Below are 27,178 nucleotides of genomic sequence, written 5' to 3'. Positions count from 1 at the left end.
ACCATGGAATGAATGGTGTTGTGACCCCTGATGAAGTATGTCACGCAAAGCGAACAGAAACTGGACAAAATAACTAGATTACACACAATAATTCCAAACTTTATTAACCAAAACAAACAAGAACAACAAAATACAAGTCTGTGAACTAACACAACCGTACAAGCAAAAGATCAACGGCAACCCTGTGAGTCTGCATTTCCCCGTGTTCTTCTCCACACTCCCAACACCTGAGGGAGTAGAACAGAACGGCCCAGAGTAAAGACAGTAGGAGGGAATTATACACTATAGCTCTGTATCATTTATCAGTGTAAACGTGGCTCAGAAAGCCACGTATCAATGTGGATTTCAGGTGTTCTACCAACTGACCAGTGAGGTACGGTGTGGAACGAGTGCCAGAGTATCCCTTTAACAAAGTCATGTCTGTTCTGAAACCACCCGTACCTCACAACAAGTGCATTTTAACAAGGGTTTAGACTACAAAAGCACCACTTTCAATACCACGGTATGAGCTTATACCTGAGAGAGAGAAAAAGAGAGAGAGAACGAGAAAAAGAGAGAGAGGGGAAGACTAAAAACGAGAAAATAAAGAAAGGTCACACTGAACAGCAAAAGCACTTAAATAAAATATATAAATGTAGAAATACAGTGTAGATGTGCAATACTGTGCATAAGTCACGCCTTCGTCCCAACACAGCTGAAGTGACTCCATACACAGGTTAAAGGCATATTAATAACACGGCCATGCCATGTTAGAACACACTCTCAGTACATTCTGAAAACGAACCCCAAAAAACCCTCAAAAGATCCATTTGATGCATGTTGGGATGTATATCTATATAATATTATATTACACTTTGCATCAACATGCGGTTTTTTTTACAGTATTAGTTTTCCACAACTGTCTGCAATGGTACTGTGTGAAAAGCTAGGCATTCCGAGTACAGACTGTGGAAAAAGCTAGGAAAACTCAGTAGAGATGGTGAAAAGCTAGGGGAATGCAGTATAGAGTGTAAAAAAGTCATGGGAACCCATTAGAGACTGTAAAAAGCCATGGGAGCCCAGTATAAACTGTGAAAAGTAAGGGGAATTCAGTATAGACTGTAAAAAGCCAAAGGAACCCAGTATAGACTGTGAAAAGCCATGGAAACCCAGTATAGACTGTGAAAAGCCCAGGAAACCCAGTACAGACTGTGAAAAAGTGAAGGGAACCCAATACAGACTGTGAAAAGCTAAGAGAAGCCAATACAGACTGTGAAAATGAAGGGAACCCAATATAGTATGTGAAAAGCCAAGGAATTCCAGTATAGACTGTAAAAAAAAAGCCATGGGAACTCAGTATATACTATGAAAAGCCATGAAAACACAGTAAAGACTATGATAAGCCATGGAAACCCAGTACAGACTGCGAAATGCCAAAAGGACACAGTATAGAGTGCAAAAAGCCAAAGGAACCCAGTTCAGACTGTGAAAAGCCAAAGGAAGCCAGTATAGACTGTGAAAAGCCAGTGGCAGCCATTAGAGACTGTTAAAAGCCATGGGAACCCAGTATAGACTGTGAAAAGCCATGGGAACCCATTAGAGACTGTTAAAAGCCATGGGAACCCAGTATAGAATGTGAAAAGCCAAATAAATCTATTAGAGACTGCGAAAAAGCCAAAGGAACACAGTATAGACTGCAGAAAGCCCAGGGAACCCAGTACAGCCATGGGAACCCATTGGAGACTGTTAAAAGCCAAGGGAACCCAGTACAGACTGAAAAAGTTAAGAAACCCAGTGTAGACTGTTAAAAGCCAAGGGAACCCAGTACAGACTGCAAAATGCAAGGAGAACAAAATTAGCACTGGGGATAAAAAAAAAAAAAAAAAAAAAAGACATTCCCAGTATGTAATTGTTTGGCCAAAGTAAACCTAGACACTACCTGAACTCGAAACGCATGTTCACACAAGGTGTAAATATAGGTGTGGCTGTTGTGATCTAAAATACAGTTTTATGCTTTACTGACCTATTTATCAACAAAATGTGTTTTTTGATCAGGGGGAAAACACATTTGCATACCTAACTTTTTTTCCCCCTACATTTGTCGTTTCAAATGTTTCAGTTTAAAAAAGTGTGCGCAGTTGTTCAGTGACAATATTGGTTGTACTGTTACTCTACTGCTGTAAGTATAATAATACAAGTAAGTGTCTTTGTGTATGCACTTGTATACATGTGTGTGTGTCTCTCTGACATGCTTCCTTTAGGATTATATATATAAATCCTCTGACATGCTTCCTTTACCATACCAATCAGCCGATTTCACACAACAGAACCCTAATCATTTCACCATCATTTAAAAACAAATCTAAATATTTACAGTAGCAGTTGACAGAAGAGAGAACGCTGGCCGGCCATGTGAACACAACCAGCGTCAGCTTTAAAGCTGACTATTACTGAGTGACGCTTCTATATAATAGTAAATTTAACACTAAACCTCCTGCCTGGATCTTTAACTCCAAACTCAAATGGGAGCGGCACTGCTGGAGCACCTTCTGCAGTTACTTGTGGCGTTTACGTCATGTAGACGTATGTGCGTGTGTTGGGTTTTAGAGTCTCTGCAGTGGTGTACAGTAAGTCAACAGTACTCTACAGACACCAGCGTTACAAATCAGAGGGAAAGAGGGAAGGAAGTGAAGAGACTTGGGCTGCCGCAGACCTCCAGGCCACAGGGGGCGCCGTCACCGCTGCTGCCACCACTGCTACACGTTTGTCCGACATTTGGGGAAGATGGGACCTTCTTCAAGCCTTTTCTTTCTTACTGCAAAGAGAAAGAGTGAGAGATAGACAAAATATAATCAGTACATTTGCAGCATATCATTAGAGAATACAGTGTTCTAATTTATCTCTCCAGGCTCCGCCCATTTGGTTCCATTGTGGTTACAGCTGCTAGATAAACAGTAGCTCTGTACCTCAGTGTACAGATCTGAAAAAAAAAAATGAAGAGACCACTTCAGTTTCTGAATCAGTTTCTCTGAGTTTGAGTAAAATGAACATTGTTGTTTTATTCTAGAAACTAAGGACATTTGTCCCAAATTCCAAATAAAATAGTAATTTAGAGCCTTTATTTACAGAAAATGTTCATATTTATAAAGTTTTAAGAGTTCAGAAATCAATATTTGGTGGTAATAACCCTGGTTTTAAATCACAGTTTTCATGCATCTTGGCATCATGTTCTCCTCCACCAGTCTTACACACTGCTTTTGGATAACTTTATGCTACTCACTCCTGGTGCAAAAATTCAAGCAGTTCAGTTTGGTTTGATGGCTTGTGATAATCCGTCTTCCTCTTGATTATATTCCAGAGGTTTTCAATTTGGGAAAAATCAAAGAAACTCATAATTGTTAAGTGGTCTCTTATTTTTTTCCAGAGCTGTATATTCACCCTAATTAATGAGAAACTGTATCTCTGTACCTCAGTGTATGTCATCACAATACCTACATTTAGAGTACTATTCATATATACTAAAAACTTCTAAAGTATCTAAATTTGCCACATAATTCCAGATGTTTATAAAGCAGCTTCAGCTCCTTCTCTATTGAGTATGGAATTAAATCTTATTGAATATATATATAGTGCTAATATTTTAGGCACCTGTGGAAATTTCAGTAAAGAAAAAGCTTCTTATCTGTGAAGTAAGTTTTTGTATTAGCTCAGTAAAACACATTAGCTCAGCATTACCATAAATACAAACAGCACATTTTTCCTTATAACATCTCCTAATCTCTCCTCATCTGAGTTTAATAGAGTTTTTTCTAGTTCTCACCATATTAATCAACACCTGGTTCGGTAAATGTGGTAAATCAGGTGAGCTGCTGACGGAACTGAACATAATATACACATGCTGGCTGAGGAGCATCCAGGAGAAATCTGGAATCTCTACACTTTGTTCTTCAGCTTGGCTCACAGGATATAATATACTTAGTTAAAAATGAGAATTCCTTGTTACATTTCACTGTATGTATGTTTATTTGCATCTGTTCAAATCATATGTGGTGCTTTTTTTTCAGGTAAAACTTTTGCACAGCACTGTTTATACACACATTACCTACTGAGCTCTACTCACAATAGCAGCTATGGAGAAACACATCATTGGGCGGAGCCTAGGGACATCAACTTAGTAGATAATAAAGATATTGCAAGCTAAACAAGACAGCAGGTTCCAGAAAAGAAAATAAAGCAGCACTTATTCTGCACTAAGTGCGAGAGACAGAGAGAGAAAGTGCGAGAAAGTATTTAAGGCATATTTGAGGAACAAGGCCGAGCAAAGTTGGAACCCTGAGAGAGAAGCATCTTCAGATCAATAGCCAAAAAGTTCCTAGACAATAAAAACATCAGAGAAGGAATTGCACGCTGGCGGAATGCTTTACGCAGGAGGAAAAACTCCACAAGCTGCAAACAGAGCAAGAAGAAGAGCAGGAGGTGTGGCGAGGACAAAGACGAGAACTCTCAAACTCCAGAACTGGAAAAGAGCAGGAACTGAGCTGCTCTGGAGGCAGGAAATAAAGAGCCAATTTAAAGAGAAGTGCCTGCTTTTACTTGGGTTTGGAGGAGAACTTGAACTTTTTACAGAAGGCTCTCTCCAGCTCGGGGACGGACAGGGTGAAGGTGATCGCTCCGTCCGAGTCCGACCGAACTACACGCACTGCAATACATACATCACACACTCAAAAATACTGTATATCACACTCTAACACACGAGATTAAACACAACATAGCTCATAAAAAACAAGACAATACACATGAGTGTTTGCTCAAGAATGTCCCTCTTTAAAATGATAAAATTCTGGTGTCTGAAGTTGGCTTCTGTAGTTTCTCTTTCTGTCGGCAGAATAAGCGACAAGACTGAGCAATTTATACAAAACAATGACTTGTTTATTTTAATTCATATTGCATCATATAGTTTCCTCTAACATGACTTGAGTAGCACTACTGAGGTAAATGTAGGACAAAAACTGCACTGATAAAATATATATTTTGTTTACTGTAAGTTGCACTTAAAATCCTTTCATTTTCCCAAAAATCGACAGTGCACCTTATAATCCAGTGCGCCTTATGTATGAATTTTACCAGTTAGGTTATAAGGAGCAGTAAAGCCACTCCGTGAAGTACAGCTTTATCTCTTTCGCTGTTCAGAGGTGAATATTATCAGACTGTAGCCTGCTGCTGCTAAACCTGGATAGCACTGGTGGAGCAGCATTAGCCGCTAAGTGCTAACTAATTGCTAGCCCTTTTGCCGTTCAGAGTTGAGTATATCGGGCTGTAGTCTGCGTGTTTTCCATGTTAAAACGAGCTACGTGGCTGATACCACCCTTGCTTAACGGAACACTCAGGAGTCCTCAGTGTAGCGCTGTCGGCCAGCATTAGCTGCTAACCGCTAGTGCCTTATATCGGCGCACCTTATATTCTGTTGCGCTTTAAAGTGCGAAAAATACGGTAGTATAGCACTGAGCTAGCCGAGCTAATTAAGCATTAGCATTTATTCATTTAACAAAAGACTGTGTGAATTTCACTCACGTGTGACTTAAGCAGCACTGCTGAGGTAAATGTATGATTAATTTCACTGATAAAATCCCTTATAGTCCAAAAAAATACGGTAGAATAGGTTTACTGAGATACAGTTATGATATTAACATTGCATTGCTTAGCTATCTATCTAAATTAATTAAATGAAATCATGATTAAATTAGCACAGCTAAATTTAACGAACTGTGATATGTTGGCTTGTCTGCTGGGATATTAAAGTGTCAATGTTTAAAAACCTTTATAAATCCTAGTTCATGAAAAAAGTGGCAGATTGAATGAATATCATCAAAAAATTACATTATTTCATAAACAGATTACAATTTCAGTTATAAGGCTGGTTTAGCCTCATGCTACAGTGCTAACTCATGTAGCTCCATTAGCCTCAAGTAAAGAAACCAAGCATCAGACATCAATTATTTCTCGGCTGACCGACAACATTTGAGAGTAAATCTGATTTAAGAAATTTACCCAAATCGTTGTTGTTCATCATTGCATTGGAGCAGCGTAGGCGTGGCCCCTGCTGGGTGAAGTGGTATCCAAACTTTAGCAGGGTGGTGTTCTTCTCCAGCATGCTGGCAATCTCCATCTCCACCTTATTACCCAGGGGCTGACTCTGTTATTTATACACACAAACACAATTATATAATTATTAATAAGACATTCTGTCTACTAGAGCTGGGTACTGGCTTTATCAAATATTAAATCAAATATACTCCTTTTAATTGAGTTAAACTGCTGATAAGGTGCAGCTTAATCTGACATTTTAGCCAGATAATATACTGCTATGAACAAATGTTGTCTCTGCTACTCCATGCTATTTACACACTAAGCGCACGGTATTGTGCAGTGTTCACTGCTCACAGCCGTGTGACTCTGTTTACTACTATCTGCACTGCACGTCCTAGTCAAAACACACACATTTTGTGTTAAAGCAGCTTTACACTGCACAGATATACACACTGAAACAGAATCCTCTCACTGTATTTACTTTCTTGCACCAGCATCAGACAGCTCTGACCAATCAGAGGAGACAATGCGCTCGCGTGGTTTATTGGTGTGCTTTTTGGTGCGTTTAGGTTTGTGCCTGTGTGAAACCAAACCAAGTAAATGAACTCATCACCTGATCCGGGCCATAGAAACCAACTACAGGTGTGAAAACGCTCTGTTATACTCAGCAAATTAAGATCTAATTCAGAAATCCTTACAACCAAGTTGAGATGTTTATAATAATGTAAAAAAAAACAAAAAAAGTTTCCCCACGTCGGCTTTAAAAAAAAAAAAAATAATAATAATAATATATATATATATATGAGAATGAAATACTATATTTATACCTGGTTGTCGATTTTGAGCTCCTGCAGGGTGGCGTTGTGCTGCAGCGCATCTACAAGTGCGATGATTCCAGCTCCAGTAATAAAGTTGGACTCCACGTTTAGACTTCTCAGAGTTGTGTTGACATGCAGCATGTCCGCCATCGCCTAACACAGCAAATATAAGCAAAACAAACACTAGACATTTTGCCATTTCTGAAATGTGACATTCTGAAGGGTCAAAGCTACTACTGAATTTTGTGCCTCATAATCCAGTGTTCCTTGTGTATGACAATAGGCCAGAAAATAGACATTCGTTGATAGTGCGCCTTATAGAGCAAAAAAAAAAAAGTTTTACTCATGCTGTTTGATTCCCTCCAGCTAAAGCTGTTTTGTAAGGATAAATAGTCCCGTAGTACTTCTTTCTTCCCATTAGTCAGGATTAATGACCAGTTACTTGGAATGTTTGGTTGAAGTTATTGCTTCTTAAGAGGGTCACACTTTACTGAGCTTACTGAAAACAAGGGTTTACACCAACATTCTCTGATATTAAATCAAAAGAAGTAAAGAAACAAATGAATGTAATGAATTAGTTTAAATTTGTGTAATTCTTTAAAACATTATTACCTGTTTTTTTAGACCTGTGATCAAGATTTAAGATTCTAATTTCAAGCCAATTTAATCAGAAGCGCATGTTTATAAGTGTTGGAGTGCGAGTGACTCACATGGGCTACAGGATCGTTGCTCCTAGTTCCCACGATGCTCAGCCGTTCCACCACCGTGTTGTTTTTCAGGGCTTCTGCGTAAGCTTTCAGAGTAGCAATGGGGATATTCTACCAAAACAACAGCACACAACTCATACACAAAGCCTGGCTGATCTAAATACAACACACTCAAGCAGCATTAGTAAAGATTTCAGCATTTCTGGAGAATTTTTATGGTGGCGCAAATGCATTCTTCTGCTATACTAGTGCAATGCAAAAAAATATATATATATAATTAAAAACTTACTTTATTTCATTAATCTCAGTGATATTTTTTTAAACATTTATTTCTTTTATTGTTGATTATGGCTTACAGCCAATGAAAACCCAAAATTCAGTATTTAAAAAAAATATATAGAATATTATATAAGACAGGGTTCATACACATTTTAACCGAAAAATTTCCATTAGTTTTTCATGAAATATCAGACGTGGAAAATAAACCAAAAATCAATAAAAACTGTAATTAAAATTGATTATAGAAGGTATAAAACGAATCAAATAAAAATGTGTATCTGTTAGCTCAAAATAGATTTTCTCCATCGATAAACTGACTTTTCCAAAACCTTCTGTATATTTTTATTCTTCCAAAACTTATCCATGCCCACACTGCCAATATAATATTCTAATTTTCTGAGACACTGATTTTATGGGTTTTAATTGGCTGTAAGCCATAATCATCAACAATAAAAGAATAAACGCTTAAAAAAAGATCACACTGTGTTTAATACATCTATATAATATATGAGTTTCACATTTTGAACTAAATTACTGAAATAAAGTAATTTTTTAATGATTTTTTTATTTTTATTTTTTTTTTTAGATTTCTCGTATTTCTATTACACGTCAGCACCAGGATGGTAAAGAAAGTAACATGTGAGCACCTGGATTTAAGGTTAAGGTTGTAGAAGGCGTGTCTGTGTCTGTGTGTGTGTGTGTGTCCCAGAGTCAAAGGACTGCTGTGCTGTATGAAATATCTTGTGCATTTGATCTGTATTTGGAAGTCATATATTTCAAAAATGATGAAGTACCAACCTTAGTGCTATTGAAAATTTAGGGTTTAAATGCCAACTGATAGTCCTGGTGTTTGGAAGTCTTGGTCACGTGCATAGATTGGCAGTGCGTGGTCTTGGTCTTGGGGGATTAAGTAGAGTAAAAGCTAAACAACTAGTAAAGTTCTGCTCTATTTCAGCGATCACTGGGAGTATGCATATTTGGAAAAGGCGCTGTTTTCTTTATCCATAAGTAGGGAATACATGAAATGTTGTAATACCTTGTATGACATGTTCGGACAATTTTTCTGAAATATTTTGTTTCCTTATTGTTTATTATATTGTATATGGAAACAAAATAAAGTATTTAATGTGTGCGCGTGTGCTTGTGTGTGCGTTTTGGAATTACCCTAATGTTGTTGAGGTTGACCTCCACAAGGTCAGGGTCATTGCGCTTGATCCTCACCAGGGTCTCTTCTACATCAGTGTCATTGGGCTGCTCATCTGGAACTGGCTTATACTGTGTACACTGGATCACACCTGACCAATCACATTTTATGTAATTACACAATGATCAGAATTACAATTCACCTCATAGGAGTGACTTATCACGTGAAAACCGCACTCAGACACACGACTCACTACGTCTCATTACACAATCTGCTTCGCCCCATGAGACGTGACTAGGGCTGCAACGATTAATTGATATAATCGACAATGTTAACTTTTTTTTATTTTTGACTACAAATTTGAAAACTGTGGAAAAATTGTTCATTTATTCGATTAATCGAGATGGGTAAATGACTCAACTTAGTCTGTGACTCTAAAAGTGCCTAAACATAACATATTTTTAAATATTTAAATCACTAAATATCAGTAAACTCCATGTTTAAACAACACCCAGACATTTAAAGGCATTTTAAATCTCATGATCAGCTTTTTCTATCGTTTTTTAGAGATGGAGGACATGGCAGAAATAATCGTTTACTAATAAACTAATTGAAAAAAAAAAAAAAAAAAAAAATCTCATCAGATCAGTCGATTACCAAAAGAATCATTAGTTGCAGCCCTACACGTGACCCACGATACTCGACCAATCACATCCAATTACATGTGACCTGCTACGCTTCCTAAAACATCCAATCATGTGACAAACCACTTGACCAGCTACTTCCTAAACCACGTTCCACTACACGTCACGTGACCTGCCATGTCCCAAATCCCAAATGAAACACTACCTCACAAATGACATTTGATCCAACCACCTGTGAACTATTTTTCTTTTTCTTTTCTTTTTTTTTAACCATAAAACATCTTTTTTTGGACTCTAAAACACATTCATTCTTAAACAATGAAGCTTGTCCTGTTTCTGAAGGGTCAGTGGGCTAAGTTGGAGGTGTGTTGGGGAGAGAGAGAGAGAGAGAGAGAGAGAGACAGAGAGAGGGAGATAGATACTCACTGTTTAATCCCTGTTTATTGACGATGGTACTGCTGGCGAGAGCTTCATAATACTGCTGATTACTCATCAGAGTGTGCATGCCCAGGATAGCTGTACAGCGAGAGAGAGAGAGAGAAAGAAAGAAGGGAAAAAAAAGAGTGACTGTTTATACAGAGTGTGTTTGAAGGAGGGGAGAGAAAGCTGTAAATCTCCTCTAACTGTTGGTGAGTGCTGGTGATGTAAGCAGAGCTCGTGCAGGACAGGGAGAGACAGAGCCGAGACGCCCAGCACAAACAGTCCTGTACAGCACATTACTCCATAAACTGCACTCCACCAACTATTCTACCAGCATAGAGCGGCGTAGAAAAGTATTTGCCCCCTACAGATTTCTTTTGTTTTAGCTTTTTAGTCATACTGACTTTTTTTTTTAATTATTAAACAAATTTTAATATCAGACAAAGATAAAAACTAGCCAAACCAATCTAGCCCTGTGTAAAAAGGTTAAACCTAATAGCTAATAAACTTTATAAGCTTTACCGATAACTGGCAATGAGTCTTTCACATCTCTGTCTTTTCTTCTTTACAGAATTGTTTTAATTGAGACATATTGGAGGGTTTTCCAGCATAAATGTCCTGTTTAAGATCATCCACAGCATCTTAATCAGACTTTGACTAAACCACACCAAAACCTTCATTTATTATTATTATTATTTTTTTTAAGCCATTCAGAGGTGAACTTGTTTGTGCGCTTTGGGTCATTGTCCTGCTGCAGAACCCAAGTACACCTGAGCTTGAGGTCACAAACAGATGGCCGGATATTCTCCTTCAGGATTTTCTGATAAACAGCAGAATTCCTGCTTCCATCTACTACAGCAAGTTGTCCAGCATTCCCAGAACATCACACTACCACCACCATGTTTTACGTTCAGTATGATGTTCTTTTTCTGAAATTATGTGTTAGTTTTATGCACCTTTCAAAAAGTTTCACTTTTGTCACGTCAGTCCAAAAAATATTTAAAAAGTTCTGAGGATCATCAAAATGATTTTTGGTAAATGTGAGATGGGTTGTTGTGTTCTTTTTAGGATAACATGTTCACTCAGTCTATTTCTTATTATTGAATCCTTAAAACTCTGACCTTAACTGAGGCGAGTGAGACCTGCAGTTCTTTAAATGTTGTTCTGGGTTCTTTTGTAACCTCCTGGATGAGTTGTTCATGCCCTTTTGGAGTAATTTTGGTTGGTTGGTTTCTCCTGGGAAGGTTTTTTAACTTAATAAATGAAATCATCATTTAAAAAATTTTATATTTTAATATAATAATATTATATTATATTTGTCTGATATTAAAGTTTGTTTGATAATGAGAAAAATGTAAGTATGACAAAAAAAAGCAAAAACACAAGAAATCTGCAATATCACATCATTGTATATCTGCCTATCAGTCTATCCACCAACTATTCTACCAGCATATTTGAGATATTTTAGTGTACTATTTTAAACTATACTTTTATGGTATAAAAAATAACTAGAAAGGCCTTTAAAGTACGATTCCCCCGCTGAACCCATGCCAGACACTGATGAGATATATAATTGATATTAAAAATAGCCCAATCATTTAATGTTGGCCAAAAATGGATGCATACTTTACATGCAATACACTTGTACTCTTCCAGTGAAAATGGAACCACATCAGTCTATTCCTGCATGTTTTTCATGTCCCGGGCTCTGAACGCTGCACCGTGATCCCACGAGGAAAAAAAATGCCTGACCCAATTTCTATGACAACAGCTCTCCATCAAGCAGGACGAATCAGACGCCTGAAAAACTTTGCTCCCCTTTTTTGGAAGCCATGAGTCTTTCCAGAAAAGCGGTGAGTCATCGCTGAAGAAAGAGAACACTCAATGAGGCATTACAGCAGAGGAACGAGCCCGCAGGGAATTCACCCGCCTCAACATGGCAACCCATGCCCATGTGGAAAAAATAAAAATAAAAATAAAAAAATAATAATAATAATGGGTACTTAAATGTAAATAAAAGAATCCGTGTTAGAATGTTAAAACTGACTTATAGAGAGAGAGAGACAGCACGAGAGAGGACAGTGCAAAAAAGGGAGAGACAGCGAGAGAGAGACAGCGAGAGTGAGCGTGAAAGAGGGAGATACAGCGTGAGAGAGGGAAATACAGACAGCACAAGAGAGGGAAAGACAGCGCGAGAGAGGGAGAGAGAGATAGCACGAGTAAGCGTGAGAGACAGCGCGAGAGAGGGAGAGACAGCACTAGAGAGTGCAAAAAGGGAGAGACAGCGCGAGAGAGGGTGAGAGAGAGACAGCGTGAGTGAGCGTGAGAGACAGCGCGAGAGAGGGAGAGACAGCACTAGAGAGAACAGTGCAAAAAAGGGGAGAGACAGCGCGAGAGAGGGAGAGAGACAGCGCGAGTGAGCACGAGAGAAGGAGAGACAGCACGAGAGAGGGAGAGAGACAGCAATAGACAATGCGAGTAAGCGTGAAAGAGAAAGAGACATCACGAGAGAGGGAGAGACAGCACGAAAGACGAAGATACAAAGCAAGTAAGCGAGAGGAGGAGAGTCAGCGCAAGTGAGAGCAAGCGAGCTAGAGAGTTTGTGTGTGTGCATCAGGGTGCCTCGCAATGTGCTATGCTGCATACTGACAATACTAAATACTTAATTTAAACTCAGCAAGAGAGGGGGGGAGAGAGACAGTGAGAGACAGCGTGAGTGAGAGCAAGATAGCGCAAGTGAGAGCGAGTGAGGGCGAGACAGCAGGAGAGTGGGCAAGAGAGAGAGAGAGAGAGAGAGAGAGAGAGAGAAACAGCACCAGAGAGGGCGACACGGCGCGAAAGAGAGATAAACAGCACGAGAGCGTAAGAAAAAGTGAAACTGAGTGAGAGACAAGGCAAGGGAGGGACAGACAGCACGAGATAGCGACAGTATGAAAGAGGGAGACCTAAGTGATGAACCTTTGGACTTTTATTTTTGCGGGTTAAACCTAAAAATGAACTTAAACCTGCCGTATCTTAGCGCTCACTGCGAAAAGGGGCCTGACGAATATGATTTAAGTATTAGACATGTAGTTAGCACCATGCTAATTGGATCATGGAGCATTGTTTTTTTTCTTAACCTATGCCTTTTAATGATGTTCTGGAGTGAATGTGAGAAATATACAGAGATTAGCACAGCATGCAGCATTAGTCCAACATGCAAAATGACCTGCTAGGAAAGTCCATGGCTTAGAGTCAGGTGAACCAGAGTGGCGGAGAGAGAGTGAGAGAACAGAGGGGTGGAAAATGGATGGATGGAGGCGACTGGAAAGCAGAAGGTGGGTAAACAAACACACATGGTGAGAACAAAATATTAAAATAAAAATAAAATAAAATTATTGGTGAGATTAAATACAGTATTAGATGAAAATAACAAAGATAAGGAGATATGTGGTGAAACAAAGTGCAAAAGAGTAATGTACTAAAAGAGCTAAAAGAGCTTCAGACATGCTGTGTACCTGCGATATCACACAGCTCGGCATCAGTGGCATTAGCCAAGGCCTCTTCCAGCTCCGGTTCCAGGGTGACGTCCTCCAGAATTGGATCAACAACCTTCGTCTTTGGAGTCCATGGTTTCCCTACAAAAGACATTAAAGTTTACATTCATTACACAGGTCTTTGGCTCTAGAAATGGAAAGATCTAAAATGTATTGTTTTCTGATGATTTTCAGCCAAAATTAGACCATTTAGATCATATACAGTTTGGAAAAAAAAGAGACCACTTAATCATGTTTTTCATTGATTTTACCAAATTGAAAACCTCTGGAATATAATCAAGAGGAAGATGGATGATCACAAGCCATCAAACCATCAAACCAAACTGAACTGCTTGATTTTTTTGCACCAGGAGTAAAGCAGCATAAAGTTATCCAAAAGTAGTGTGTAAGACTGGTGGAGGAGAACATGATGCCAAGATGCATGATTAAAAACTGTGATTAAAAACCAACCGGGGTTATTCCACCAAATATTGATTTCTGAACTCTTTCAAAAACTATATGAATATGAACTTGTTGTCTTTTCATTATTTGAGGTCTGAAAGCTCTGTGCATTTTTTTCTTATTTCAGCCATTTCCCATGTTCTGCAAATAAATGCTCTAAATAACAATATATTTATCAGTCTTTCTCCCTCCTCTGGTCTCTACTGCACAGACTCGGGATTCAGGATCGTCAACATGGCGGAAGATTTTGGCTTCATTTTCATTGAATGAATGGGAACGGCGACACGGCGTCCATCTTTTTTTACAGTCTCTGGTTTTTGAAGCAAATCTGTTTGTACCAAGGTTCTGTAGTGCATGTTCAATATTTTGTCTGATTCTCTGTCCTGCTACCACATTTCTGTAATGCTGCTTTGCAACATTGTAAAACAATTGTAAAAAATGATATTTAAATAATTTTGTATACATTGTAAGTATATGTTGGTCCTAAATGTTCACCAAAACATCTGCAACATGACCTTTGAGGTATTAGTGGGATCAGGCTTCAACAGCATAATAGGCTTAGTGGTTGTAATGTGGTCTTTGCTTAATTCTCTGCCTTTTTTTTACCCCCCTGCTCACTGCATACCACAGTTTATTAGCTGTAGCTGGTTGGTTCTCACCTCTTTTTTCGCCTGTGAAGGGCACCAGGTCGTCTCGGTCCGGATGCTCTTTGGCCTGTTTCTCCAGGTGCGCCAGGAGGTTGTCCCGTTGAAACGTTCCAGTCGGAGCTTTCTTAGTCTGGTCTCTCTGCCTCATACCAGCAGGCAACAGAGCATTCTAAAAAAAGAGGAGCACACAACAGTTACGTTTTTTATTTGCTGACTGTTACTAACTTTCTTTTTATGACTTGTAAAATAAAATAAAAAAGTCCACAAACAATATTTAAGGCCCTTTTTACACAGTCTGATTTTACAATTAGAGCCTGTTTGATCTTCTGCTGTGTTGGATGCATTAAACCAGGCTGATCAATTAGAGATGAGCTCCATTAAGCAGCACAGCTTCATTGGCGTTCCTCTGGACCAAACAAATTAGCCTGAAGGAAGCAGCGAAAGAGAAAATATGACTAGCAACACATTCATTTTTCACACACTATAGGTGTGTCCCAATTCAGGGGCTGCATCCTTCGAAGGACTCATTTGAAGGCCAATTACATCACCACAGTGCGACTAGGCTGTCCCATTTCCTCGGAAACGAAGAATCCACCAGGTGCATCCTTCACAGCCTACAGTATCCCAAGATTCATTGCGTGCCGGCTTATTTCAGCAAAAAAAAAAAAAAAAAAAAAATACTTCATTCTAATTTATTCTCTTTTTTCAACTTCATTTCAAACGCCCTTTTATTTGTTTCTGTACAGTTCCACCCGTTCACATTTAAAATATTTACGTAATCACACAGTTAATTAACCTGGACTTAATTAATTTGGTATTTTGTGATCTGAAGCAAAACGAGAATCAAAATCTCTGCCTCATTTCTCAGCTCTGACTTTAGTTGTGGCGGGTAGAATCTCAAACAGGAAACAGGAAATACTCCGTAGGGTAGACCGTCCCATTTCAGTACCGCCATCGCAGCCTATCCATCCTTCCAAGGACACACCTTCATAGACCGCGTCCTTCGAAGGATGCAGCCCCTGAATTGGGACACACTGTATAATGAATGAGTTTTACCAGTCAGATTGTAAGGAGCAGTAAAGCAACTCCGCTGATATAAAGTTATAATTTTCAGTAAAGTTTCTCCAGCACTGAGACTGGAGCAGTGTTAGCATTACACGCTAACCACAGCGCTAGCTCTTTCGCTGTTCAAAGGTGAGTATATTGAACTGTAGCCTCTATGGTTACCATGTTAAAAAAAGCTAACAACGTGGAATACACCAATAGCTAATATCACCCCGGCTTACCAGAAAACTCAGGGTTCTTCAGTGTAGCGCTGTCGGTGGTGGCGTTTACTAGCGCTAAGTGCTGCTGTTTTTTTTTTTTTTAGTAAAGAAATGTGTGTAGATTAACATCCAGTGCTCATATGAGTTTAAAAGTTTTTTTAGATTTACAGTTTTGTTTACTTAGGTGACATTAAAAATGAAACATGGCAACACCCCTGTTTTTTACTATTGTCGCTTAAAATGTGCCTTAATCAAACTAAATTCAAAATCATATACGTTTCTTATGTCCAAACAATGTACATGGAAAAAATAAAAATAAATTCATGTGAAAGAACCTTGGTGTGATCAAATACAGCTGTGGATGAAGTTAAAAAGTAACATTAGATTTTTTTTTTTTAATCCACCTTAAACAGTCCAGAAGCCTTGTTTTGCATAACCACTTAAGGTGGAATGAACAGTAGATAGCTGGCTAACTCCAGTGTAGTTGAAGATAGATAATGGGGATAATGGGGATGTGTTGAATGCTGTAAATTAGTTAAAACCACAGAACTGTGGGGGTTCTTCTGCTGTGGAGCCTTTTGGTGACATCTGTGTAAAGCATATATTCAACATTAAAATTCAAAGAATTATGGATTCTTTTCATTTTTTTAAAACTACTCTTAACAGCTTTGGAGCATTTTCCTTGTTTTATTGGCTTTAACAAGGTGTTAACCATCTGTTATCTTTTTTGTCCATTCTCAATCTATTTTTCTATATATTTCAACTCCATTTAGCAGTCCAGGCCATCCTGCCAGGCACTGCGGCGCTCATGGGAAAATATGTAGAGCACCCCCCCCAACAAATCACACACAAACAGCCTAATAAACATGTCATCCATAACTCAGGGTGGCGAGAACAGCCTTTCAAAAAGCAAAGTGAGCTCCATAATGGAAGTTATGATTTGCAACGTCGTTCACTGCAGACTGCTGAGAGAGGCACTTGAAGAATTACACCAGTGAACAATAACGTTGCCCTGTAAGAGCACCAGGAGGGCACCCGCACAAGCAGTATCTGCCCTCAGCTATTATTAACACTGCACAGCTGGGCCCTATCAGTGCCACAGACTCCGCTATCTAAAGCTGAGACCAGTGTGTGTGTCTGTAGAGACGTGAAAATGGACAATTAGCAGAACACACCGTACCTCAGCCAAAGCCTTATCAGATATTCCAGCTGTTTATCTTCAGACCCATCAGAGCCAAGAAGGAGAAGACCATATGCTAATGGTACCAAATCACAGCACCAAACTAATAATTCAACTAAAAGACAAATAAATCATTTAAAAACAAGCCAATCAACCCATTAAATTCATTCAACCTAAAGCCAACCAAACTAATAATTCAACTAAAAACGACAAAACCCAACCATTCAAACACAAGCCAATCAATCAATTCCACTCAACCTAAAGCCAACCAACCAACTAATTAAACTAAAAGCCAAAACAACCAAACTACTCAACCAAAGGTAATCAGCCCATTAAATCCACCCAACCTAAAGCCAACCAACCAAAAATAAATTAACTAAAAGCTACAATAACCAACTCATCCAAACCAGTCAACCAGACAGCCCCTTAAAATTACCCATAAGCCAACCAAATCAACCAACCAAACCACCCAACTAAAAACAAACCAAACCAAATGATCCAAACAAAATCAACCCATTAGAACCGTTCAAACAAACCCTTTAACCAAAAACCAACCAATCAACCCATTCAAACTTCTTAACCAAAATTCAACCAACTTAAACATTATAATAAAAATAAAACGGGTGGCACACAACCAACTCATTCAACCAAAAGCCAACCAACCAAAACAACCAAACCATCCAATCACAACGATTTAAATCCACCAACCAAATAATTAAACTAAAAAGCCAAAACAACCAAACATAAGTCAAATTAACCCATTAAATCCAATCAACGAAAACCATCCAGACAAAAAAAAACTTAATGAAAAGACAAACAACCAAACCATCTAAACGACTCAAACCAACTGAACACTTAGACCAAAATACCCAGTCACCAAAAAACTCTTCAATAAGACCATTTGCCAAAAAAACAACAAAAAAAAACAAACAAACAACCAATAAACCCATTCTAACACAAAACAACCAGCCAAATAAATCAGCCTTCTCTTCATCTCTTTGGTCTGGAAGTGCAGCACTCATTCTCTGGTCAATTTCAGTCAGCTAAAGAGGAGTTTCTGTACTGAGGAGTTATAGCTGTGTTCTCTCCATGGCAGTATAAGTGCGCCGGACTGTCCGCAAACAGTATTTATGGTCAGTTTTGTCCGGCACCTCTGGCTTTCTCGCTCTGTTTGGGTCTGCCTGGAGTTTTTAATTCCCTCTCTCTCTCTTTCAGCTGCTCATTCATTCTGCTGTTGGCATCTGGGTGTCGACACGTCCAGATAAATGCCCAGAGAGCTGGAGCTCCACCAGATTGGCTCTCTCAGCGCAGCGCTGAAGTGCAGCCATGGTTGGGGAAAACCCTAAAACACACAAGCCACGTATAGTGCAAAAAAAGACACACTTAAAGCTCCACTAGGTAGGATTGAGATTTTGTGCTCGTGGGCTCCCCCTACAGCTGCAGTGTGTGATAATAAATGTTTCAGGAGGATTTTAGTTTCTCTTTCTCGATTTCTGGCTTTCACAAACATATTCGGTCTCTTTCCTGCTTCTGCTAGAGTGTCTGTATGTTAGTTTGTATAGAATGAACCAGTAGTCCTTGTAGAACTATTAGAACTAAAGGTGGGAAAGCAGGTCGCAGTTCTCACGAGCGTTTGGTCGCGGCCGCCTCGGAAAACTTACAGAACCTGGTTTGAGCTCAGAGGAGCTCCGGCACAAACACGAGAGCACTGCTAATCCTCCTATTACACCTAAATGCAGCACTGCAGTGAGTTTCGAGCTGTAATTTTACTTCTTTAAAAAGATCAAAAATCAAGGAAATCCTACCTAGTGCTGCTTTAAACCGTCACTAAGTGTGCATTTTTATCAAAAAAACAGAACAAGTTTTAAAAACCCCATATCCTTCCCCCTTGCTGTGGGTGTAAAATGACCACCAGTGATTTCACAGTAGTGTTTTCACACTGGGGAGTGAGAAGCGGCACCAGCTGTGGGAGGACAAATGGTGCACAGCTGACACGACAGCAGAAGGTGAAAGAAAAACAGATCAGCCTCACAGCTCCAAAATACAGCAGCACACATTGCTATAGTGATGGCTTAGTGGTAAGAGCACTTTCACAAGAGTTTTTTCATTAAAAGGTCTTGGGTTCAATACCCAGGTCTGTTAAGTTGCCACTACTGGTTAGAACTCCAATTAACAGCTCTAGCTATTAAAGTGCAGCAATTTAGTACCTCTACATAGGTGCAATAGTGACTTAAGATATAGAACTCTAGAATATGAACCAGATGGTTGTGGGTTCAATACAGGATACCTTTAATCCCACAGTTGCTTTAAGCGCTGGTTACAAATCCAATTAATAACAAGGCTGTGGGTTTTATACTAGACACCACCCTAAATGCACTGTTGGTTTTGGGTTTGAAACCCAATATCCTTAACATTATTGCTATTTAGAGCATCAGGATATTAAATAACAAGGCTGTGGGTTCAATACCCTAATCCACCAAGCTGCCACTGATGGTGAGCATGCCATGTTATTAATAAAAAGGTTGTGGGTTTCATACCAGACTCCACTGTTGGTTAAAGTGTCAGGTTTTGAAATCACAAGGTTTTGGGTTTCAAACACAGTATGGATAGAGCACAGATATATTAAATAACAAGGCAGGGGGTTTAATATCCTAATCCACCAAGCTGCCACTGATGGTTGGCATGGCAGGCACTCTGACACACATCCACTGTTTGTTAAAGTGTCAAGCTATAAAATCACAAGGCTTTGGGTTTCAAACCCAATACCCAATATCCTGGCATGCTCACAATCAGTGGCAGCTTTGAGGAATTGGAGTTTTGAACCCACAGTCTTGATACCTAATATACTGGTTACCACCGTTGTTTAAAGCACTGGGTTATAAAAAAAATCACAAGGCGTGGGTTCAGTACCCAGTACCCTTAATATTACTACTGGTTAGAGCTGGTTAGAGCACAGCTTTAGAGCTTTTTTTCTTAATCAAAATTGTGGTCATCAGTCAGACCCACTAAACTTACAATGCTGGTTAATACAGTTATTAATTTGAAGGTTATGGGTTTGATACCCGGGTTTCCTAAGATATCCCTGCTTGCTTAATGGGTGCTGAAGCATGGCTGACTACACTGCTTTCTAAGCTGAGATATTTCAAGAGAAAACTGTTGTACTGTACAAGCATTCAAGCCGAATGACAAAGGTAATTTCCAAGGCAGGTTTTTGAATGGGAACTCTCCACTGAATAGAGAATATAGTCCAGAACCAGACTTAATCCCTGCCCGGGCAACAAGCCCTAAATGTCAAGCTAAGTCTGTGTTAGGATGCACACCCCCTTGTGATCTGTAGCCTTGATTTGCAGCCCGTTGCATCACCGGGAAAATGAAACCCAGCTCGGCTTTTCTCCTCTGGGGGAACAGAGACGACGCCTCACCTTCACCTCCATCAACCTCCACTCACAGCTGCTCTGACACGCCTCCCTCAGACCCATGATCAGGTTCTAGAACACTGTGTTCTTCTGGTGGGATTACACTCAGGGGTGTGAAGAAGGTCTTAAACTCGCACCTCATGAAACGCATTAGAACTTCAAAGCAAATGCAACAAAATGGACACGCAAACACTGCTGACACAGATGTGAAAATGCATACATGCAGCTTTTCCCGGCTAGTCTTTGTGGAGAGGTACTCTACCATGAGCAGATGCCTAAGAACAAACTTTCTTTTTAATCCTCCCGCTTTTATGCCTAAACAGGCATCCCATAACTTCTGTCCATATACTGTTCCTCTATTATTTTTTCCTTTATGTCCTATTTTGACAAGTTATTTATATAGTATAAGAATTTTACAGTGAACGGACCAATAGAAATGCTCAAAAAAAGATTTGCACTGACATCCATTTAAAGTTAATTTTGTTTTTGTTTCCCCTTTATTATAGTATATTTTTAACTTAAGATATGAATTTAGCTTAATGTTTTAGCTACTGTTCACTGTTATATATGTGAACAAACATACAATTAAACGCAACAGATACCAAAAATAGTCCATTTACTGTACGATAAGTCGAAAATGTAATTATCGTGACAGGACTACATGCACTAAATATTCTACACCTTAGTATTATGGTCGATTTTTTCATGCTGCGTTACATTATTTATATGTTATAATATTCATTGTGTTACATAATTATTATTTTTGAAAAAACCTTGCTAAATTGCTTAAAAAAACAGACAATAGTTTACATTTATTTTGTTTCTGCTGAATGTTTGAAACTTTATGATTAGAAAAAAGAAACTTTTAAACTTTTATTTTGTTGAAGTATTATATTCTTGAATTGAATAATATATTTCAGTGTTTTTTCATATCGCTAATAATATCGTAATCACTAAAATACCCTGAAATATTGCATTATTATTTAAGGGGCACATCGCTCAGCCCTAGCCCTGACATCTATTTTATCGGTCAGTACAGTACCTTAATTACCCCTTATAGAGAAAATAATATATTATATAAAATACAGATATTGCGTTATATCGCTTTGTTTTTGTTTGCAAAACATTATTGATGTGTTTAGGGCATATCAGTGTGTCTTTGCTATTGTAACCACGGGACAAGTAAGCGTGTGGTGCATCTGCGTTGCCAAGATAAAAATGGACGTCTGACTATTGACTGTTGTCAGGGTTCTAATCAGTCAGGGGCGCACCTGTGTTTTCCACTGCCAAGATAGCAATACGCCAGAAATTTACCTAAACACATCTTACTTCCAGACCACCACGCTCATTGATGTAGATATATTCATAAGCACTGTTGCTATTTAAACATAAAAGGCACGAAAATAGGCTGAGTTGAAGATAGCAATGACTATCGAGACAGATTTTTACAGATCTTTTTCTCAGCATCAGTGTCATATCACACTCATCGTGGGTACTGTATCATAATATTCTCACCCTTAATAGGAATAGAGTTATTCGATAAACATTAAAAAGATCTTACATCAGGATCCAGCTCCTCCAACTCATCCTCCAGCCTCCTCAGCTCCTCCTCACTGAGTTTCTGCAATAGCTCATCTTCATCCACGTCCCGATACTTCTCCATCTCCTTACGGTACGACATGATGAACGGGGAAAGGGAAAGAAGGTGGGGAAAAAAGACAGAAAAGAAAAAAAAAAAAAAAAGGAAAGAATAGGACGCAAGGAAAGTAGGAAGGAGGGGTCGGCAGGAAAAATCAGGCAGCTGATGCCACCCCCTCCAGTCCTGTGGAAAAAAATTTAATAATCATTTTTAAAGACTGGATTTCAAGCAAATAATGAATTATAAAGATGGTAAATCACAACAATATTAAAATATACAAAGCATTAGTGATGTTATCAAGTCAATAGATGGCCTACTTAAACTTCTCCAAATGGGCATGGACAACTCGTCCAGGAGGTCACAAGACAAGCCAGAATAACATTTAAAGAACTGCAGGTTCTTTTCACTTGCCTCGGGTAAAGGGCAGTGTTCAAGATTCAACAATAAGAAAGTGACTGGACAAAAACGGAAACCATGGGAGGAGAGTTCCAAGGCACAAAAAAAAATAATACTTGAAAAAAAAAAAAATAATAAAATAAAATAACTTGATGCCTAGGGCTTTTAGATAAGTCTAGTTCAGAAACACTGTGCATCATTTGTGCTTCATTAGAGGCTCCATATAGAAAAAGATTTCCACTGGTCATATATCTTAAAAAAAAAAAAAAAAAAAAAAAAAAAAAACTAAGAAAAACTAATTCTGGAACATTTTACATACATTAAAAACTTGGAATTCTCTCTCCCTCTCTTTTGTGCAGCAACCATCTCGATGTACTCTATTTTTTTATTAAATGTATTTAGTGTTAGTGATAATCTAGGCTATTGCTTTAAATCTGAGATATTTTAAGTAAATTACCCAGATACCTTAATCTGTACAAGTGGGTCAGTCATATCTCTTATTAAATTACATTACTAGACCTCCTATAATCAACATTAATCCAGCTTAAATAGGATGTTTTTTTTATTGGTTAGGTTTTGTTTCGGTTTTAGAAAATGATATATATATACACGCATACACACATGCATAAATTACGATATAGTATTGTGTAAAATGGCAATAATATCGCCAAAATATCACTATATTCTTGACTGCAGTTGAATTTATTTTTGCAGTACTTATGCTACCCTTTAGTTTTGAGGTAGATTTTTGTTGTTACATTACTGGTTACATTTTTAAAGTTTGGTTACAGTATTATTTTAGACAAAATAAGAGTCTTAGTTAAATTTAATTTGACTTTTTTTTGTTTTACTTGAATGTACAGAATTTACAGTAATACAAAACAAAATGTTTTAAAATCTTTTATTGCAGTAGTATATTTTTTAAAATAATTTTAAAGATGTCAATGTTTTATCATATCGCCAAGAATATAGCGATATAACAGCTTTTTTTTATATTTGTCCTTTTTTCACTTTTTTAAACATGCTTACCCCAATTTAAAACTTCATAACTGCTTTTTGAAAAACTCATGTAAAAATTTTTTTTACATAACTTTAAAAAAAAAAAAAAAAAAAGATACATCTCTCTTCTGATCATTCACCAAACAAATTTCTGTTTAAAAACCCCCCCTCCCAGAAGTGACTGATAATGTGATGATGCAACACAGACTTGTCTCACAGAATTAGCATGTCTGAGAGCAGCAGCGTTTAAGCAGTGAGAACAATGACAGATAAAGCTAAGGCTGAGATTGTAGATCAGACAGCTCAGAGGAAGAGAACAGCTGTCAGCTGGCTGAGTGTATTTATACCCCCAACGTCCTGTTTAACCCGGGAAGGTCAGGGGGTCAAACTAAATAAAAGAAAAAATAAGGTGAACTCTCTTTAAAAAAAAAAAAAAAAAAAAAAAAAAAAAACACAGGCTCCTAAATGGTTCCTGGATTGGACACACTGTTTGTTTTAAGAAAGAAGACACATCATGGATCCATAAACTTACTGTCTAGAGGATTGTGAATGTTTACAGCAGGCCAAAATAGCTAAAATAACCAATAGGCTTTTTAGTTGGTTAAATACTTATGTTTCTCCATAAAATATACTAATGGAAAATTCTAAAAATAAGTATAAAAGTGTTTTTAAAAAGTATATACCGTATTTTTTTGCACTATAAGGCGCACTATGGGACAATAGTAAGGAACAGGGGTGTCGCCATGTTTCCTTAAAATTCAGCAGCTCTTGCTGCCGGGTGGTGGTGTTAGGGCCTTTTTTTTTTAAAAAGTCAAATGAGTGCTGGATGTTAATCTACACAAATTTCTTTAGGTGAGTAAAGCGCTAACGTTTTTTAACAGTAAGCTTAGATTCTTAAATTTCTCCAGCACAAAGGCTGGAGCATCAGCATTATCCGCTAGCTGCTAGTGTTAGTGGCTAATGCCGCATGACAGCGCTACACTGAGGAACCCTGAGCGTTCTGGTAAGCCAGGGTGATATTAGCTAGGGGTTTGTCCCACGTAGCTTGTTTTAACGAGGTAAACATGCAGACTACAGTCCAATATACTCGCCTCTGAACATGAAAGAGCTAGAGCTTAGTGCAGTTAGCAGGTTGCTAATGCTAATGCTGCTCCAGGAGTGCTAGCCGGGGTTAGCAGCAGGCTAAAGAGCTAGTGTTTAGCGTGGTTAGCGGCTAATGCTAATGATGCTCCATTCTCGGTGCTGGAGAACTAAAATAAAACTCCTGTATAACTCCGCACTTCATTGTAGTAACTTTACTGCTCCTTAATAACCTGACTGGTAGAATTCATACGTAAGAATTCATACATATGGAACTATACTATGCAATGTGTGAAAGTAAGAAAAAATTTTTTTTTTATTTTATACATGTGAGCAGTTTTTACATTTTTTGTGTTTTTTTTTTGTACATTATATATTTTGTTTTTCTACCTACTTTTCTTTTCTTCCTTTCTCACCACTTTTGTTTGTTGTCTGGTGATTTCATTTTTTTTAGTTATCTTCTTTTTATTTTGTTTCATTTTTGTTTTTATTGTATAGCATTAAAACCTAATAAATAAATAAATAAATAAACAAACAACCTTTTTTTTTCATTTTTTACCTAAATAATTTTGGTTGCCAAGCTAGTAAAATGTAAATAATTTATAGTATATGATTAACTTATTTTAAGTTGTATACATATTGTACTTTGTTGGTTTGTCTGCTGGGATATTGAATAAATAAATAAAATCACATTAATTATTTAGGCTTTAAACTAATTTAAAAAATTGTTTTGGCAGAAAAAAATATTTTTGCACATTATTTATTAGTTTATTTTTTTATATTAACTGTAACACATCTTCACAAAAAATAATTACATTTCTGAGACTTAAAATGGCAGAAATATATTTACAGAGCATTTACAGGCAGTTTGAGGCTTGTCTGATATTTGATTAGATTTTACAATTTATTCAAATGTTCTCACTGAGAGAGCTGATAGAAAGTGTTTGTTAAAGTTTGTGTTGGTTTAAAACTGAACTGCAACTTTTTAAGATAATTAGAGACCGACAGACAGAGAAGAGAGAGAGAGAGAGAGACAGAGAAGGACAGCCAGAGTTTGACATTAACTGCAAATGAAACTGATCTAAACTCCATCACACTATTTAGGGAGTTTAATCTCTGTGAGAGAGAGTTGACACATACTGACTGAGTGTGTGTGTGTGTGTGTGTGTGTATGAGAGCCCACCGCGTCCCCTTACCTCACACACTGATGATCCGGGCTATATATAGCGCACACACACTCCCTCCCGTGCACTCTCAGGCCGAATACTTTGCCCAGATATGGTTTCTTCTCAGGGTCACAAACCCGCTCCAATGTGCTGCAGCAAGCGACCGGCAGCCGAGTCGGCGGCACACACACTCCGACTGAAACACACACACGGAGGAAAATGCGCACACACACTCACACACAATCTCACACAGCTCTCCAGCCCTGCTCTCGCTCTCTCACCACTGCCTCCTCTTTTCCTCCAACTTGTGAAAGTCCTGCAGATCCACTACCAGCACCAGCTTTCCACAGGAGAGAAGTTTCAGAGACCACGCCCACTCAAACGAGGCCACGCCCACCGATCCGCCCCTCTCAGCATGATGCAGTCAATCAAATGATGTCACAAATCCTGAGGAGGGAAAACAAGCAGATCAGAGAGAGGCTGTCAGTGGGTCCAAGCAGAAAACAGACAGAGTTCTTCGCTTTCTACTGAAGGGCTTCAGATAAAACTCATATAAAACCAAAAACAACTATACAGATATTTTTTATTTTACCAAATTGAAAACCTCTGGAATATAATTAAGAGCAAGATTGATGATCACAAGCCATCAAACCAAACTGAACTGCATGAATTTTTGCACCAGGAGTGTAAAGCATAAAGTTATCCAAAAGCAGTGTGTAAGACCTGTGGAGGAGAACATGATGCCAAGATGCATGAAAAAACTGTGATTAAAAACCAACCAGGGTTATTCCACCAAATATTGATTCCTGAACTCTTAAAACTTTAAGAATATGAACTTGTTTTCTTTGCATTATTTAAGGTCTGAAAGCTCTGCATCTTTTTTAGTAATTTCAGACATTTCTCATTTTCTGCAAATAAATGCTCTAAATGAATGTTGCCTGTTTTTTATAGAACAAAACAACAATGTTAATTTTTCTCAAACATGTACTTATAGATAGCAAAATCGGAGAAACTGATTCAGAAACAGAAGTGGTCACTTATTTTTGTCCAGATACATGGGTAGACATACATATACACATATAATAACAAAAAAAAAAAATCACATGAATTTCATAATAGTTCTATACTAGAATAAAGCACAGCAGATACTGAATAATTTAAAGTGTTCCAGGAAGACAGGAAGGAAAGCAGGAAGGAAAAAAGGAAGGAAAGACAGACAGAAGGAACAAAGGACAGAAGGAAGAAAGGAAGGAAGGAAGGAAGGAAGGAAGGACATAAGCTTTATGGATCCCAGAGGGACATTCTGGGAAAAAAAAAAAATAATAATAATAAATA

At 38.2% G+C, this 27,178-nt stretch overlaps 1 protein-coding gene across 2 annotated transcripts; it reads right to left on the bottom strand.

The window, feature by feature from the left end:
• Positions 1 to 78: 78 nt before the first annotated feature.
• On the bottom strand, positions 79 to 22,411 carry tmod1 (tropomodulin 1). 2 transcript variants are annotated; one of them, XM_049472089.1, is made up of 10 exons: positions 22,125 to 22,411; positions 14,715 to 14,871; positions 13,576 to 13,695; positions 10,085 to 10,174; positions 9,035 to 9,165; positions 7,595 to 7,702; positions 6,894 to 7,037; positions 6,028 to 6,172; positions 4,573 to 4,678; positions 79 to 2,794 (listed from the first exon to the last, which is right to left on the bottom strand). In XM_049472089.1, the coding sequence occupies exons 1-10, from the start codon at positions 22,242 to 22,244 to the stop codon at positions 2,776 to 2,778; spliced, it is 1,140 nt and encodes a 379-aa protein (XP_049328046.1). In that variant the 5' UTR covers positions 22,245 to 22,411; the 3' UTR covers positions 79 to 2,775. The 2 variants fall into 2 exon arrangements, with proteins under 2 accessions (XP_049328046.1, XP_049328047.1); XM_049472090.1 differs by lacking the exon at positions 4,573 to 4,678 and having other exon boundaries at positions 22,125 to 22,410.
• Positions 22,412 to 27,178: the final 4,767 nt, after the last annotated feature.

Source organism: Astyanax mexicanus, chromosome 25, assembly GCF_023375975.1.
Source record: "Astyanax mexicanus isolate ESR-SI-001 chromosome 25, AstMex3_surface, whole genome shotgun sequence".
NCBI lineage: Eukaryota > Metazoa > Chordata > Actinopteri > Characiformes > Acestrorhamphidae > Astyanax > Astyanax mexicanus.
This window is presented reverse-complemented; position numbering and strand designations above follow the sequence as displayed.

Bases quoted from the DNA above. Each gene is read 5' to 3' on its own strand.
- tmod1 (XM_049472089.1), bottom strand. From the start codon at position 22,244: ATGTCGTACCGTAAGGAGATGGAGAAGTATCGGGACGTGGATGAAGAT. The intron at 14,872-22,124 runs GTAAGATCTTTT...CTCTTTTTTTAG, and splicing joins TGGAGGAGCTGGATCCTGAT to AATGCTCTGTTGCCTGCTGG. The intron at 7,703-9,034 runs GTAATTCCAAAA...TTGTTTTGGTAG, and splicing joins TCAACCTCAACAACATTAGG to AATATCCCCATTGCTACTCT.